At 38.6% G+C, this 16,322-nt stretch overlaps 2 protein-coding genes across 2 annotated transcripts; both read left to right on the top strand.

Moving 5' to 3' along the window:
* Nucleotides 1-453: 453 nt before the first annotated feature.
* Nucleotides 454-2,763, top strand: prok2 (prokineticin 2; the record flags this gene model as incomplete). Its single annotated transcript, XM_080774113.1, has 3 exons — nucleotides 454-525; nucleotides 1,982-2,107; nucleotides 2,635-2,763. 3 exons carry the CDS (start codon nucleotides 454-456, stop codon nucleotides 2,761-2,763), a joined length of 327 nt encoding a protein of 108 aa, XP_080630239.1.
* Nucleotides 2,764-4,601: 1,838 nt separating this feature from the next.
* Nucleotides 4,602-14,259, top strand: LOC308324259 (eukaryotic translation initiation factor 4E type 3-like). Its single transcript, XM_080776261.1, has 7 exons — nucleotides 4,602-4,906; nucleotides 6,951-7,023; nucleotides 8,311-8,405; nucleotides 8,554-8,614; nucleotides 8,699-8,765; nucleotides 9,419-9,574; nucleotides 11,793-14,259. Exons 1-7 carry the CDS (start codon nucleotides 4,725-4,727, stop codon nucleotides 11,837-11,839), a joined length of 681 nt encoding a protein of 226 aa, XP_080632387.1. The 5' UTR covers nucleotides 4,602-4,724; the 3' UTR covers nucleotides 11,840-14,259.
* Nucleotides 14,260-16,322: the final 2,063 nt, after the last annotated feature.

The following is a 16,322-nucleotide window of genomic DNA, read 5'->3' as shown; positions in this document are numbered from 1 at the left end:
ACTAATCAAAATAATAATTGTAATAAATTATTATTATAAATGTCCATAGACCACTTTTCAAAACATTTAAAATGTGCTTAGAAATTCTGCCAGAAGATACTCACACAAGATACAGAAACTAAACAGTAATCAATAAACAATAAACTAAATAATTTTGTATGCCTTACATAAAGTTGCTGTACAAATAAACTATACAAAAGTATTACTCAGCTCTTAAGATATCAACGCTTATCTTTTCCGGTTATTTTTCTTTCTGCGTTTTCTACACGTTACAGTGCGACATGAATGAGTCACTGAAATTTTGAATGGCAGGCTGAAGGCTTATAAACCTCTGCCACCCCTCGAGACATGAGTTTGGAGAGCACTTCTTAGCGTTCACATGCACACACAGATTGGTCTGACAAACTGCAGAGCATTTACTGGAGGACACAGGAGCCAATTAAACTCTTCACCATGAGGTCCCTTTTGTCATGGCTCTTTTGCCTGTTGTTGGTGTCACATGGATCATCAGCAATCATCACAGGGGTAAGTGGACGTCAATATTTTTGCCATCTGATACGCTGTGTGTGTGTGTGTGTGTGTGTGTGTGTGTGTGTGTGTGTGTGTGTGTGTGTGTGTGTGTGTGTGTGTGTGTGTGTGTGTGTGTGTGTGTGTGTGTGTGTGTGTGTGTGTGTGGGGGGGCCTGGGCAATGTTTTACCTCTAGAAAAATACAATAAAACAAAGGAGGGAAAACAGACAATCTAAAATGCGTTGTAGATCTGCTGTTTTTGAAAAACAATTGACTTTTACGTTAATCAAAAAAAGTTAAACGTTTTTTGACTAACAATGATGTCACTGGTAGGCGGGGTTCTGAACTGTCCACAGCCCTGAAGTTGTCTTTAGAACACACATCCTATTAACCCATTTTGGGGCGGGAACCACTTTTGGTTCCCGCCCAAAAGAAGTGCTTATGGGAATTTAATGACAATTATAGTAGCCTATATTAAAATGCTATCACAAAAAGGCCACCAGAATAAACAAGATATAGTTAATTAAATGGCAAACCAATTCTAAATGCGCTTTATCATTTTTTTTAAACAGTCAAATTTTGAATCTACTCAAATCCGCAGGCTTAACTAATTGCCGTAAAAAGACCTAACAGTGTCATTCACAACATTCCAATAGTGTTTCTAATATGAATTGAAGGTGTACATACTGTACAACCACGACGGGGACTGGTGATCCAAGTCTGTCACGTCCTTCATTTTATGCACAGTGATGAACACTCATCTTGATCAACTTAAATCAGTGTTTGTAAATACCTCAATATTTTACATAAGCCTCAAGGGTTGCTCAACATAATTTGATTATATATATATATATATATATATATAATCTTTATATATATTTTTGTTTTACTTCACCTTCATTTAAATTGCATTGAATTGAGAGAGAGGATAGTTGTTTAGAGTTAAAACTAGAGAGAAAAAAAGTTTAAACACCAAAGTATCGAAACAATGTAATTCATTAGTAGACAGTATCCTGAAATGGTAGGCCTACCCTAACGACATTTTTATTCCAACCAACACTAATGACCTCGTCTCCCACTTTAACAATCTTTGTTCATCTGCCCTAGATTTAGTTGCTCCGCTTAGGGTACTATAGAGGTACTGTATGCCATACAGTACCTCTATACTACCCTCCTTCACATTCAGTAGATCCTGTGATCTTTTGTGGCCAGATGTAATTCCCTGGGGTCTAGTTAACTTGGTAAACTGGCGAGTTCTCCAGTATCCTTACTGTGTGTGTGTGTGTGTGTGTGTGTGTGTGTGTGTGTGTGTGTGTGTGTGTGTGTGTGTGTGTGTGTGTGTGTGTGTGTGTGTGTGTGTGTGTGTGTGTGTGTGTGTGTGTGTGTGTGTGTGTGTGTGTGTGTGTGTGTGTGTGTGTGTGTGTGTGTGTGTGTGTGTGTGTGCATGCATGCGTGCGCTTGCACACATCTAGGTATGTGAAAAGGATTCTCAGTGTGGCGGAGGCATGTGCTGTGCGGTCAGCCTTTGGATCCGGAATCTGCGCATGTGTACCCCCATGGGACAAGAGGAAGATGACTGTCACCCAATGAGTCAAAAGGTGAGCTACACATCTGTATGTGGCAAGGGTGTTGGCTGATTTAAGAAGTCACACCTGGCCTGAGTCCAAACTAATTGGACCCTGAGCTGGGTGGGACAGCATACCTGTTGTGCATCAATGCACACCGATAAATAAGTCATCCCACACACACACTCGGGTATAGCCTCAGTCTTGACAGCATGTCCATCTGCTCCGGCTCGTGACATCTTGCCAAATTGTGTGTTTATTTATACCCATCTACCTAACCGTGTGTCCCTGTGTCGGAGACACCTACAGAGGTGGTGGGTGGCAAGACTGATAATGACATGTCCATCTGCTCTGGGCTCTATTGCCGCTGTGTTTGAACCAGACTACCTTTGTCCCTGACTCCTTGAGTGTCAGAGGAAACACAGTTTGTGCTGGTGCTGCTACCGCTATCGCTGCTGCTGCAAATTTCACTTCAGCATATGTATTTGGCATTAATTTAACCAGGTATGATTCTCACCCTGAAAGGGTATCCTTACCTCTCTCTTTCTCCTCATTTCCAGGTTCCATTTTATGGCAGAAGACGGCATCATACATGTCCTTGTCTGCCCAATTTGGCCTGCATTACCATAGCTGAGGGAACATCTAAATGTCTTTCACCATTTAAGTATAAAGAAGACTATTATCTATGAAGAAATGAACTTCTACACAAACACGTTTTGCTACATGTAAGCTATATTTAATAACTATTTATTTACAGTATACATATTTCTATTCATTAAGAAACCAGTGATGACTAGGTCGCTACTTTGATGACTAGGTCGATAACATTTCATGAGCTTTCCATAGTCAGGTTTCACCTGACAAAAAATAATATTTGACGATGAATTATTCTGTCTGTAATTGCATCGTTTTAAAACCTTGGTGAACATACACTAGACCCCCACAATGTGTAACTGTTTTTTACTGTATTGTATTCTTTGTTTTTATATTCCTGATCTATTGATGTATTGTGATGTTTTTCTATGTGATTGTATTACTCGACGACACTGAAAATGAGTTTGATTACTCAGTGTAATTTCGAGAATAAATAAATAAAGAAATTCAAAACCAGTTAAAGCAAGGTGACACTTTAAAGTCTGGGCTCAAAATAAATTGTATGTTAAAGTAAATAATAAAAAACAATTACAAATATTACTAAATAAGTCAAATATAAATATCCCATGGCATAGCGATTTGGATTGTATCCATATCAATTTCGTCAATTAAAAACATCCATCGATCAATCGGTCAATCAATCAATCTCAATCGAGTAGGCTAACATATCAGTCACCAACTCAAATCCAGTGATTAACCGTGCATCCTATATGTCTATATGTTCCAACTTCCTACTATTGTGTCTAACTTCATTTTAAGTAGATAACACAAGTATAGCAAGACAGACATGGATGGTGCTGCGATTCACCAGCGCCATCTGCAGCCAGTGTCATGCAATATCTTTACATTATTGTAGGCTAAACAGCATTTATACACAGGCTGCAGCAGCACAACTATCATATTTCTCTAATCATATTTTTAAAGCCTGATAGTGCGATTCTGTTTCTTTCCCATAAATAGTCAGCCGTTACTTTAAGCGGCAAGTATGGTAACATGATGTAACATCAATCTGGACATCTGGGCTGCTGGCCACGGTGAGCACCTCGATGTAAAATTGGTTAATTTCTTCAAAATGTAATTAGAATAGATTTAGAACATTCAAGAGTTAAGGTAGCCTATAATATTATAATAATAATAATAATAATAATAATAATAATAGCCTATTACTAATATTTCTACAACTGCTAAGACGAAGTCCACACCCACAACAATAGAGGGAGCTCAACAAACCATGTGCTTTTGATTCATTTGATTGATTATTTGATTGATTGAAATATTTATTAACAGTTTGCAGAATTACAGTACATTTCAAGCACAAAGTCAATACAAAGACTGTTAAAGTTAAATCTGTTAAATCTGCAACCCAGATTTGGCACAAACAAGGAACTAAATTAATTTATTACTTTATGATGTCCTGTTTTTTTTGGCTAACGTATATAGAAGTGTATATTTGTGTGTCTCTAAATGTTATGATGAATTGAACATGGTGGACCCTCTTGTAAACAAGCATAGTGCTTTATTGGTCGTCACATTTGACAGTTTTTGTACTGAGTTGTGCTTGAAATGTACTGTAATTCTGCAAACTGTTAATACATATTTCAATCAATCAATCAATCAATCAATCAATCAAAAATAAAATAAAAGTCTTATTCTGAAGACCTTAAATCGCAACCAGGAAGTAAACAGGAAGTGTTATATTTTCTATATTCAATATTTTTTTTCTATTCTTTTCTCCCCGACTGTGACGTCACATTAGTATACGTCCTCGTACGAAGGTGTGGCGCGGCGAATGTCGCCGATCTACAAGCTCACAATGCGTCGCATCGCAGCGCGCTGTGAGTTTGTAGAGCAGATGTTTCCAGGCGTCATCATCCGCTGGTGGGCGGAAAAGCGGCACGGCAGTTTTCTGTGCCAAGTATGCTGACCGACTCGGCCGGGCTATTTTATAAGAAGGTTCAGACACAGGCCACAACAATCGGTAATTTTGCGCACAGAAATGGCCGTTCCTGTAGGTAAAACCCTGCAGATGGAGAGTGATGCACGCGACGAAACGACATTTACAGCTGAAAATAACATTGACATCGACGAGAAAGAATTGGAAAATATCACAAAGAAGCAACACGAAGAAGACGCCACAGCGTTGCCTCTCCACTCCCCCTGGACCTTCTGGCTTGACAGGTATTATTACAAGAAAAAGTCATTATTAATCTACTTTTCACCATGTCCAGTCCACAGTTAAATAAATAAATAAATGACAAACACAGACCATACATAGAAAAACGCCTATAAAGCGACAAGCCGGGGATTCCGTAGGCCCCAAGCCAAAAGGATAGCTTGGTTAATATTTCACTACCAAACGTTGGCAGATAAAATATTAAACTGAAGTTAGAACATCGACAAAAAACAGCAGCGAAAGTTTCACTGAAACAAATGCCCGTGTCGAGTGCAAACTTGGGCTGCGAGCCTGCGACATTTAAAGCCTACCAAACACCTAACTGTGAGATGTTTCTGGTCTAATTTGGCTTTTTGGGGTGTGTGTATATGTATCCATAGGGCTGGCTATACCACTAATGTAAGCAAATATAGCGTCGTGAAGAATGAAGATGGGCCAGTCATGAGCCAGAAGGATGTCTTCTTGGAAAGACAATACATGACCTAAATTCAAATGTAGCCTAGATTTCCTACTAGTGGAACAGGCAGCTACAATTTTATGAAACGTTCATTAACGTACACACAGCACAGGCAAATCACACATGAAAAATTAAGAATCTAGGCTTGCCCATTATATTGGGCTATGCATAACACCGGCTTGCCAATAAGTGAAGTCTGTAGTGTATAAAGTTACCATGTTTACCCAGGGTAACTGGACTAAGCTCAAGAACTTGTTTACAGCCAGGCCCTGCTCATAGAACATTTCATGGTAGGGGTTCAATGCCTTGCTCAAGGGCAATGGTAATTTTAACGTGCCGGTCCGGGGATACGAACTAGCGACCTTCCGATATCCAGACCGCTCCGCAAACTGTATAGACACTACTGTTTAATAAACTACTGTTTAAGTGATTTATTATACATTCAGATAATTGGAAATCATTGCTATACAATATACATGGTTTGTTCAATAACAGTATTTTATAATCAGAAAATACATTTTAAGTCTGTTGCCAATTTCATCCAATCAGGTGGTTTGTTTATCTGCTTTTAGTGTTATAAGTTAGTGTTCCAGTTGTCATCTTATCTAACTATAAATGCACCAAGTCTCTGTGTGTACGTCTGAAATCCATGTAACTCGAGAAACTTCGTCCCACCGACTTATGACATCATTGTGACATCTGTATAAATTCGATGCAGGCGTTCCGCCCCACCACAGGGCGTGCAGTGCCAGGTGTCGAGTCGGTCGGACACACGGTTGTCCAGAACCTCATCACAACACTCCATATTAAGGAATGCCTTACGCAGAACTGCGTATATAGTAATAAAGGGAGACAGATACAGAAATCTCCATATTGCACAGACAGATTGGTGGACACTGGAACGGGTACTCTGAGGGCCGATTCATACTCCTATTTTAGAGACGAATAAAAGTCGGTTCGGCTCTGTAGAGCCTACCATGTGACGTAATTTGAGGTTCGGGGGGGCGGGTACTGTCCTAAAGTCGCTCTTCGGTGCTACTGAAAATTTCGGCATGCCTAACGCAGAACTCTATAATTAGGAATAAAGGTAAGGGACACAGAGAGACAGAAATCTCCATATATGGGCATAAAAGGGACACAGACAGATGGGTCGAATGGTTACTCTGACTCGGGTACAATTGGTATTACATAGCCGGGAGGGGCATGCATCTCCAACTTCCATAGTTACCGACTCAGGTCTTATCCTCCTTTATCTTCTGTATGAGTTTTCTCTTCTGATTGGGTAAAATTGGTATAAGGACCTGTCATTCAAGGAGACTCCTGAAAAAAAGAGCACAGTACACTACAATACAGTACAGACTACACCGCACAGTACAGTAAAGTCTGGATTTTCGCTGGTGAGGTGAGCACCGGAGTTGAAATAATGTTGAGCGGTGGTGAGTAAAAACAGAGGGAAGGCCTGGGGCGTCATGTTGTAGTTCGGTGGTCACCTCACCACCGAAAATCCAGACTATGAATGAGCCTTAACTATAACGATAAATGTATAATTGCACTGCTCAGTTCACACAGGTGTGATTTTGTTTTTGTTTTAGGTCATTGCCAGGGACAACTGCTGCAGAGTGTGAATCCAATCTGAAGAAGATCTACACTGTTAAAACTGTCCAGGTGGAGAATATTTTGTTTAATAAAATTGATAACTGCAGATATAGGTTTTAGTAAGATCTGAGGGTAAAGCGGAGGCAAGCATTTCCAGTTTTCTGGCCGACGTAGAGCTTAACCCATTCTGACCTGAGATCAGATTCATACGAGGTTTCCACTGGACACACACTGGTCTGATTAACCTATTCTGACCTGAGATCAGATTCTATAAAAATGTCAGTCGTTCTTCGATTTTTCAAAAATAGCAGACCTACAAGCTCGTAGCGCGCCACTCGGTGGCGCGCTATGAGCTTGTAGATCTGCTATTTTTCAATAGATAAAGCATAACATGATGCTAATACCAAAATGGGTTCCCGTTCAGAATGGGTTAATTGCCATCCATCCACCAGCTGCTTAAAAACCAGGTAGAGACTCCTGCCGCTCGCGGCTTGCATCTTCGTGACGCAACAGTGTCGATGCAGTCGGACTGAGCCATAATGTACTGCTTCCAATTCTTACTGGCAGCCAATCAAATTATTGTTCTATAACAATAATTACCTCGTCACCGAGGTATATCCTACAACCTTTGATTTAGAATTACTGTACACTGCAGCAACAAGTTGTAACCAACAGAACATGGCAGCGGGCACCCCCACTGGAAAAGAAAAGTGTGTGTGCACATGCCTCAGAATGTTCTTGAAAGTGATCTTGACAAATGGCCATGCCTCTGCAAATCAAGACTTTCCCTTCCCCACCATGTGTTTTTCATATTTCACATGAACCAATATATGATAATGATATGGCCACATAAAATCTCTTGGGGAAATTGTTTATTGAAAAGAGTGGGAACCCATTTAACTTATTGAAAATCCTTAATTGTAAAAAAAAAAAAAAAAAAAAAGAAGAGAACAAATAAAATAGTGCGAACCCTTTATTCGAAATTCTATTCGACTAAACAAATGCAGTTGAATTTTTGTTACCGGCACTGCGGCACATCAAGCCATTGATCAGCTTACATTTGTGAAACTAGATATTTTGTGGCAGTTTTCCACAAAAAGGCCTACAACATGTTTTGTGATTAATCATTAGGTGGTAAATGAGTTTGTCAAAGCATTTGCCTTCACTGTTATTGTGTGTTCACACGGGCAGACGCAAACACGCAGTCTACAATTCATTGTCAATGGAAGCCAGAGACATGACGATGCTCCAAAACTGCATCACATGTCTTTGCGTCTGCCCATGTGAACACAACATTAGCCTTTATAAAATAATAATCTAATGTAGATTGTCTTTTGTTTTCTGTCCTCTTCATAGATGTTCTGGAGTGTGTACAACAACATTCCTCCAGTGACTAACTTGCCCATGAGATGTAGCTATCACTTAATGCGTGGAGAGAGGAGACCACTATGGTATGGCTTGCACCAATGATGTTAACTTTTTTGATTTGTCCTATATTCTCCTTAGCACTGGTTCAAATGTAAATGTGGCCCTTCACCCTTATTCCAAAGAGTATATGGCATTACAATCTGATCTGATGCAGTTCTTTATCCAACATAGGGAAGAAGAGAGCAATGCAAAAGGAGGTGTATGGAAGATGAAAATACCAAAAGATAGCACTGTAGGTGTTTGTCCACTTCAACAGTTTTTATTCACTTCAAATAAATCACAGCATTGTTAATGGGTCCTTATGTTCTTATTTTAGGCGCCAGTTTGGAAAGAATTGTTACTTGCCACTATTGGGGAGCAGTTTGCAGATTACTGTGCTTCAGGTGAGTGTCAAGTCTGTACTTGATAATGTATGCACTGCTGTCGGGGGTGGATAAAGTCTTTTTGCTATTGCAAAAAGTAATTACTATACTTTACCTGACTCTTGCAACTAACTCACATTGTTGCTGTTGTCATATCAGCTGACATGCATTGTTACTATAGTGGGGTCGTATCTGATACTTCTGTGACTGCGGAGAGCAAAGGTCCGTTCCTCAGTAGATTTATCATCTATAAAGGTTAAAAAACAAATTGAGCCCCCGGCCCCCCATGTAAATCGCAAAAATGCGGGGAAAATTCATGAGAGCCCCAAATCCATATGGCCAAACGTTTTTAGCCCAAGGAGTGTTTTTTTTGTGCAAAACTAATGCTTGGAATGGATTCAGAATAATGGAAACCCCCTAGGTGACACGTCACATGCTACTGAAAGCAAAAAGGTAATTTTTCCTCATTGTGCCTTAACAGGTTGTTGATGGTGGCCATATGGATTTGGGGCTCTCATGAATTTTCCCTGCATTTTTGCGATTTACATTGGGTCTCAATTTGTTTTTTAACCTTCATAGATGATAAATCCACTGAAAAACTGACCTTTGCTCTCTGTGGTCACGGAAGTATACTACTAGTTGTATGATCAAACTCTGGTGTCTCTGTTTTACAGATGATGAGGTTGTAGGTGTCAGTGTAAGCGTTCGTGATCGAGAAGATGTTGTTCAAGTCTGGAACGGTGATGCGTCTCTCGCCACTGAAGCTAATATCTTGGGAAAAGTCTATGAGCTGCTCCCTCACATATCTTTTAAAGCTGTTTTTTATAAATGTAAGTATGACCTCCCATATTTTTCAAATCACATGTACCACAAAAACTAGAGTTGTTCAGCATCAGGACTATGCAATGTTATCGAACTGCACCGTGATCTGCATAATTTTAAACATTCCAATTCAAGTCAGTGTGTGTCAGAAGGTTTTAAGGATCGTCTATAGTTTTGTCTGGGCTGATATTATATAAATATACTACTTGATATTTCTTTATCTTGTGCTGTGAACAAACCTTTTAGACTATGTTCACCCTGCTCCAAATAGTGTGACATACTGTACAATTGTTGTGAAGTCGGTGTTGAAACCACCAGATTCAGCCAGGAGTTCTATTTTGAAGAACCCAAAATGACCGCAAGCAAAATCAACCAAAGCTGATTTGGCTACCGTCTTTTTATTAGTCATCTGAACTGTGAAGCGTTAATATTGTAACCGCAAGGTAGTGTCAATTTGGTAATGAGCCACTAATCATTTAATTGACAGACTGACCACTTCCTGTTTATCTCCTAGCAACAGAGACGCTGATAGGCGGTAGTATACACAGCGGAGGCAGACTGTCGCGCACGTTTTCGGCTGCGCACAGCAGCTGCGCACAGTTTTTAGACAGCTGGTGGATGGAAAAGAAGCTCCACCTCCGCGTCCGACTAACGCGACGGACAGCTTCCCGGACGCGCTCTCCTCCGCGTCAGTCGGGCGCGGAGGTGGAGCTTCTTTTCCATCCACCAGCTGTCTAAAAACTGTGCGCAGCCGAAAACGTGCGCAGCCGAAAACGTGCGCAACCACGCGCGACAGTCTGCCTACACCCAGAGCGATCTCAAACTGAATCAATAGAAATCAATAAATGACAAGCTTCTCGTCATTGGCACAGATGGCTAATGTACCTAATGAGTTAACATCACGGTTAAGATACAGTACAAGATTCAAGATTATTTGTCATTTCCAGTTTTTAAATGGCTCCTCAACATGCAAGACGTTTTTTGTAATTATTATATCCCTATAGGCACTGTTTTTATCATTTTAATTGTATTGTATTTTAATTGTATTTCATGACATCAAATGCAGCCCAAAGTGTTTTACATAAAAAAATTACGTATTAATCAAGATTAAAAACAATAAGATCATAAACGTGATAAAAGAACAAATTAAAAAGAAGCAAGAACAAAACCTCACTACATCACTTTTGGATTATGACAGATTCTAATCTAGACCTATTCAAAAATGTATTAATAGGCCTATCTACATTTACATGGAACCACACAACCTACCTGACACCTATATATATGAACACACTGCTAAATCTGGAGTGATATGTTCAACTTCGTTTTTGTTAAAACTGTGTAGTCTGTCAATGATTTTCTTAGGAAGGCCAGAAAAAAGTACATAAGCCGTAAGAAGACAAAAGCGTGGATTCACATTTTTGCATCCTCCACTAACTGAGATGAATGATGAATGAAATCTTAACCACAGTGCAAAAGATACCAACTCTTAGTTGTCAAGTCAATGTGCTTTCTTTTCTTTTTTTTTTACCAAGAGCGCTTTTAAAAGTGTTTAGTGTTTATGATATGGGGTGTTTTCATGTCCAAGCTGATAAACAAAGATCCATGGCCCCCCGCCCCCATTTTCAGCAGAAAGGTGCTCTAGCCAGCACCCTAATGACACCCTAACATTTTCTCAAATTAAGTCAATTTCCTTGACAAATGACTTGACTGTGGTTAACCCATTCTGGGCGGGATCCCCTTTTGGTTTTTTACCCCTTCAGGCCAGGAACCCATTTTGGGGATCTGTACAGTATGTACAATATTCAAAAATGTAAAATAATTGTTGTAGTATTGTTTTGTAGTCATCAATCTTCCGGAACTTCCTTTTCCCTCAAACCGGTTTTTCTCAATAAAAGCCATAGGTTACGAGAGCTTTTATTGTTATTCTTCCGGTTTGAGGGAAAATGAAGTTCCGATTGATTGTACCTGCCTGATGACTACAAAACAATACTGAGGTTAGCCTAAATAGGTATAAACAACCAGTTAAATTAGCCAGACAATGCTATTTAGTGCATTAAGAAATATACTGTTTAACCACTTAAACCCTATATACTTCATTGACTGGAGTCCCCCAGGGGTCTACTTGGCCCTATAATTTGTGACTTATTGTGAGCTTATATCTTCTATTTTGCATATATAGATGCATGTTAGGATCTATACTGATTATGACATTTTAAATTTCAGCTCATAAGGAACATCATGCCTTCGAAGGAGGACGTTCAAGACATTAGGTTGTGGGTCACCTTATTTTCTTCAATTTGAACTCTGCCTGAGGATCGGGCGCTTTCATAAACATAATCAAGAGTAATATTTTGGATTCAAGGAAATCTTCAATATATTTTTTATATATTTTAATAACTAATGCCTAACTTTCTTCTATTCTAAGATTCAGAATTGTCTGATATTTTGAATTCTTCAGTATGTTCAGAGTAGGATTTGTAATTTTTATCATTTTAATTTTGTCTACATCTTTTTAGTTCATGTTAATTGGTTCCTTTTATTGAACTGCACTGTTCTCTGCACCACTTATGGACCTCAGGCAATTTATTCCTGTTCTAAAGGTAGCTGTAATATATTCTCACCGTGTTAAACCGTTAGATGTGTCATATTTGTTAACATTTATTTAGACACATTATTCCATTGACACATTTTAGTGCCAAAGCACTTTATGCATAGGTGGGGCCTACAGGAGTTTGTTCCACTTATGAGGGTGCAGTACATGCCCAAAGCTGTCAAAGATTTATTCCATAAACATTTACCTTCAATTTTGAAAGTATTGCAGAAATAATGATACATTCACAGTTATTGTACGAAACATGCCATATGATGTGATTTATGAAAGTTCAGTAGAGCTTTGAGCACAGAATGGAGCCTTCTAGAAAGCTCAACACACCCACATTTAGCGGTTGCCTATGATTACATTATGTGGAAAGTAAACGCGTTACATGAGTGACATGAATTAATTCAGTCATGTACAGTAGGCTATTCTGCATACTACTCTTAAGAGAGATGCTATACTTTGTCTCTGCTATACAAGTAGGATTGAGCGCTAGATAGTTTATCACACTGAGATACAAGCAAAACATTAGTAGAAAATGTTGGATTCTTAATTTGTTTGTTTTAATGGAGCATTATGCCAATATATTTCCATGTTAAATGTCTGTTTTGTCAGGGTTTGTGATTAAACTTGAGCCAAATAGTGTCAGGTTTCAATAAATGCACAGTGGCTTATTTTTGTGTTTTTATGAAATGCAGAAAATGGCTTCAAGTTAATTAATTCAAGCTAGATGGGAGAATGACCTTGTGTATGATCCAGTTCAGTTAATTGGAAATACAAATGAATTTGTAGGCCACATTAAAGCATGTTCTCCATTTTTTAAAATCAGGGCCATTATTTCCAGACCTTTTTCTGTGTTTGGAAAATGGTTAGCAAGCTGTGGTTGTTTTATTCTATATGTGACAATCACACCACTTATGTTGTTTCAAGTTCTCCACTAACTAGATACTATAATGGATTATATGGGATTGTTAATTAAAACGAAAGTAGACTTTTTTTTTTTAGTTTTTTTTATAGGGTCCCCCTCAATCCTAACCATTTGCTGGGTAAGGGGAGTGACACATTTTCTGTCATTCTCTGCATTAGGATCAGGTTGGCGGTTCAGGTTCAGCATCTTTCTGTGTTTATAATACTAGTGCAGTACCCGTTATCAGAGTACTTGTAAGGCCAGTCAACATCAAGTCCATCTATGTTGCATTTGGGAGAGTTGTCGCCCAGTGGTGAATTCTTGTTTGAGCTCTTGTTTGACTGCCTTTTTTTTCTTTTTACAAACTTGTATACTCACTATACTGTATTTGTACATATCTGTCAAAAGGATAATACAAACGGCTCTAGTCTAGAGCTTATTTGTTTTAGTGCAAATGTGTCTAAACTGACAAATCATGTGTTTTTTTTGTGGGAGGGTGAGCAGAGACGTACAGGAAAAAAAATGTATACAATTACAATCTACTGTACTGTAAAAGGAACAACATTCTGAAATGCCTCTTACCAAAACATGAGTTTCTTAACTCTCAGCAAAGACTTTTGTGTTTGATTGGTTTCTCTGTCTGAATAGACTATTTGCTCATCCAGGGTTTCAACTCATGTTAATTTTGACATGGTACCTTAAAAAACAAATATGTATACCGGTATGTGAGAACTGTATGAAGTTGGGTTTTCATTGTATTATAATTTCCGAGATGTGTTCAAGAGAGTTTGGGGATTCATGATAATGAAAGATTATTTCCACTCGGCAAGCAATGCCATACTTTGTCACTGCCCAAACGTCTGCAAACTTGGTTACTGCAATATGAAAGATCCAATATGTACTATAGATTATGTGGAAATGATAAAAGGGATCACTTGAGTTAAGTGGTGCATACATGTTACTGTGGGAAGCTTTGCTTTGTGCTGCTGGAAACACCAAAGCTTGAGTTAAAGGTTCGAGTCCTTTTGATTTCCACAGCTTCTACTAAAGTGAGTTATACCTTTCCATTTCTAGAATTGTGCCTTGTCTAGGTTGTCATCACTTTAAGAACTTTATTTTAAATGTATGCAATTTAAAATGTCATCCCTGTTATGTTATATTTGAAATAAAATGCTTCATTAGAGCGGGACAGTGTTTCTAACTATGAATACAGGGAGCAAATATTTCTTCCTTCACACTTAGAACATTTTGTACAGAAACATACAATCCAATGCATCCGATCTGTTCCTGCTGTCTGTGGAAGGCCTGTAGTCACAGTACAGTACCAGCAAGGCATACTGCACATACTAATTACACTACAGACTAGTGTGTGATACATTAAAATGCACATGCATTCACATTATGTACACATTCACACACGCTCATGATGTCCACATACTACGTATACTCTAAATCGGAAATAAACAAAACAAATCTGCGTACGCATGGACACCCACCCACATGCATGCATTTGGAAAAAGAACCCTGGGCTACCCTCAAAGAGTAATTATTTCCCTTCATACTAGATTCATTGTTTATATTTTCAGTATTATCGGGTGCAACCGTGTAATTTACACGTGTTTGTGTGTCTGACTAACTAGCTGAAGCACCTCCATATGGAAATGGAGGAATTAGACAAATGTAAAATGTAAAGTTTAGAAATGTGACTATTGCAATATGACCGTACTGTTGTTTGTGGTTATCTGGCAGTGCCAGTGAATCAGAATTGGCTGTAACGTAACTACTTTTAGTGTGGTACTACTGTACAGTATGTTGGTCTCAGGTGGCCATCTGCTCTAATTCTAACTTGAGGCCATCACAGTAGTGAAGGTGACTGCCAATTATCTTGATAGAGGTTTATTCTAACCTTAACACCTAATCTATTCTGAATTCCCACTGTCTCTACCAAACGTATAGTCTTTTGTTTTGTAGTACTTGATATATTTAGCACTTATTCAGTAGGCCTTAGGCCTGATGTCTAATGATAAGTCTACCTACAGGCCATGCCGCCATGCTATGGTCTCCATTTACGACGCAGAACCTTTGCTGCATTTATGCTTTAGTGTCCACACTACTCTAAAACTACTAAAAACAGAGACTTTTGAAAACCTTGAATTTTAATCTGAACCGCCTTTGTCTGAACCTAGGTCTGAACACGGAAATGGATACCTTTTAAAGTATTATGACACAGTTTGGGTCTTATCGGTCACAATGTGTCCTTCCATGATTTGTCACGGCATTATAATGTGACCCCATACTGAAGAAAACAAAAGACACCATTGACTACCAGTGGTTAATTTGCTATGGTTAAATAATTACTATGATCATATGTAATAAGTATGGCTAAAGAACAGTAACATGGTTGTTTGTTGAATGTTTTATTCATGTTATGCCAATAGCAGCCTATTGGTGGTAGTACTGATGCATGTTTTTAGTTAGTGCCAGTATAAAGGTCACAGGCATGTTGAGTACACCAACCTTTTATGTTTGAAATGTTGAGTATGGGTCCCCAGCATGGAGAAACTGCTGGATGCTAAATTGCATATGTTGAGAAATTTTCATAAATTCATACTCCTTGGGCTAAATGGCCACTTGTCATCAAGTGGCTATGGCCGTTTTTAGCCCAATTACTAATTAGTGTTAAACTAATGCTTGGAATTGATTCAGCATCATGAAAACCCCCTAGATTGACATGTCACATGCTACATAAAGCATGATGAAATTTTGCCTTTTTTGCCTTCGGTCAAAAAAGCCAATTATGAAAATTGCTCAATATATGCAAGTTAGCATCCGGTAGTTTCTACATGCTGGGGACCCATACTCATTCTTTAGTGCTGGATTTGTGATGATTGATGAACTGTGCCATACATTTCATAATTTATGCTGGTATTATTTTTGAAATGTTATTGGCATAAAGCTAGGACATCACTACAAAAGCCTGCTCTTAAAATTAAAAACTGGCACCATAGGGCCAGTTTTGTTTCATTCCTAAACATAAATATACTGTCCAATAAATTCCAGGAGTCTCCAATTGTCCATGGGGAACAGGGGAAGTAATGGATGAGACATATGCTTGAGGGTATACTGTTTGTGAAAAGATTGGAAATATTTAACTGATTTAAATGATCTGTAAAAGAAGTACCGGTAAATAAAATGACTAAAAATAATGTTGCTTGTGGAATATTTTGCAATCAATATATCAGTTCATCTT

The sequence above is a fragment of the Protomyctophum bolini genome, assembly GCF_963924005.1.
Source record: "Protomyctophum bolini genome assembly, chromosome: 2".
NCBI classification, from domain to species: Eukaryota; Metazoa; Chordata; class Actinopteri; order Myctophiformes; family Myctophidae; genus Protomyctophum; species Protomyctophum bolini.
Note: the sequence above shows the minus strand (reverse complement) of the source record. Positions and strands in the feature narration are given on the sequence as shown.

Excerpts from the sequence above, each read along its gene's own strand:
- LOC308324259 (XM_080776261.1), top strand. The coding sequence starts at position 4,725 with ATGGCCGTTCCTGTAGGTAAAACCCTGCAGATGGAGAGTGATGCACGC. Across the intron at positions 8,406-8,553 it reads GGAGAGAGGAGACCACTATG|GGAAGAAGAGAGCAATGCAA; the intron begins GTATGGCTTGCA and ends TATCCAACATAG. Across the intron at positions 9,575-11,792 it reads TAAAGCTGTTTTTTATAAAT|CTCATAAGGAACATCATGCC; the intron begins GTAAGTATGACC and ends TTTAAATTTCAG.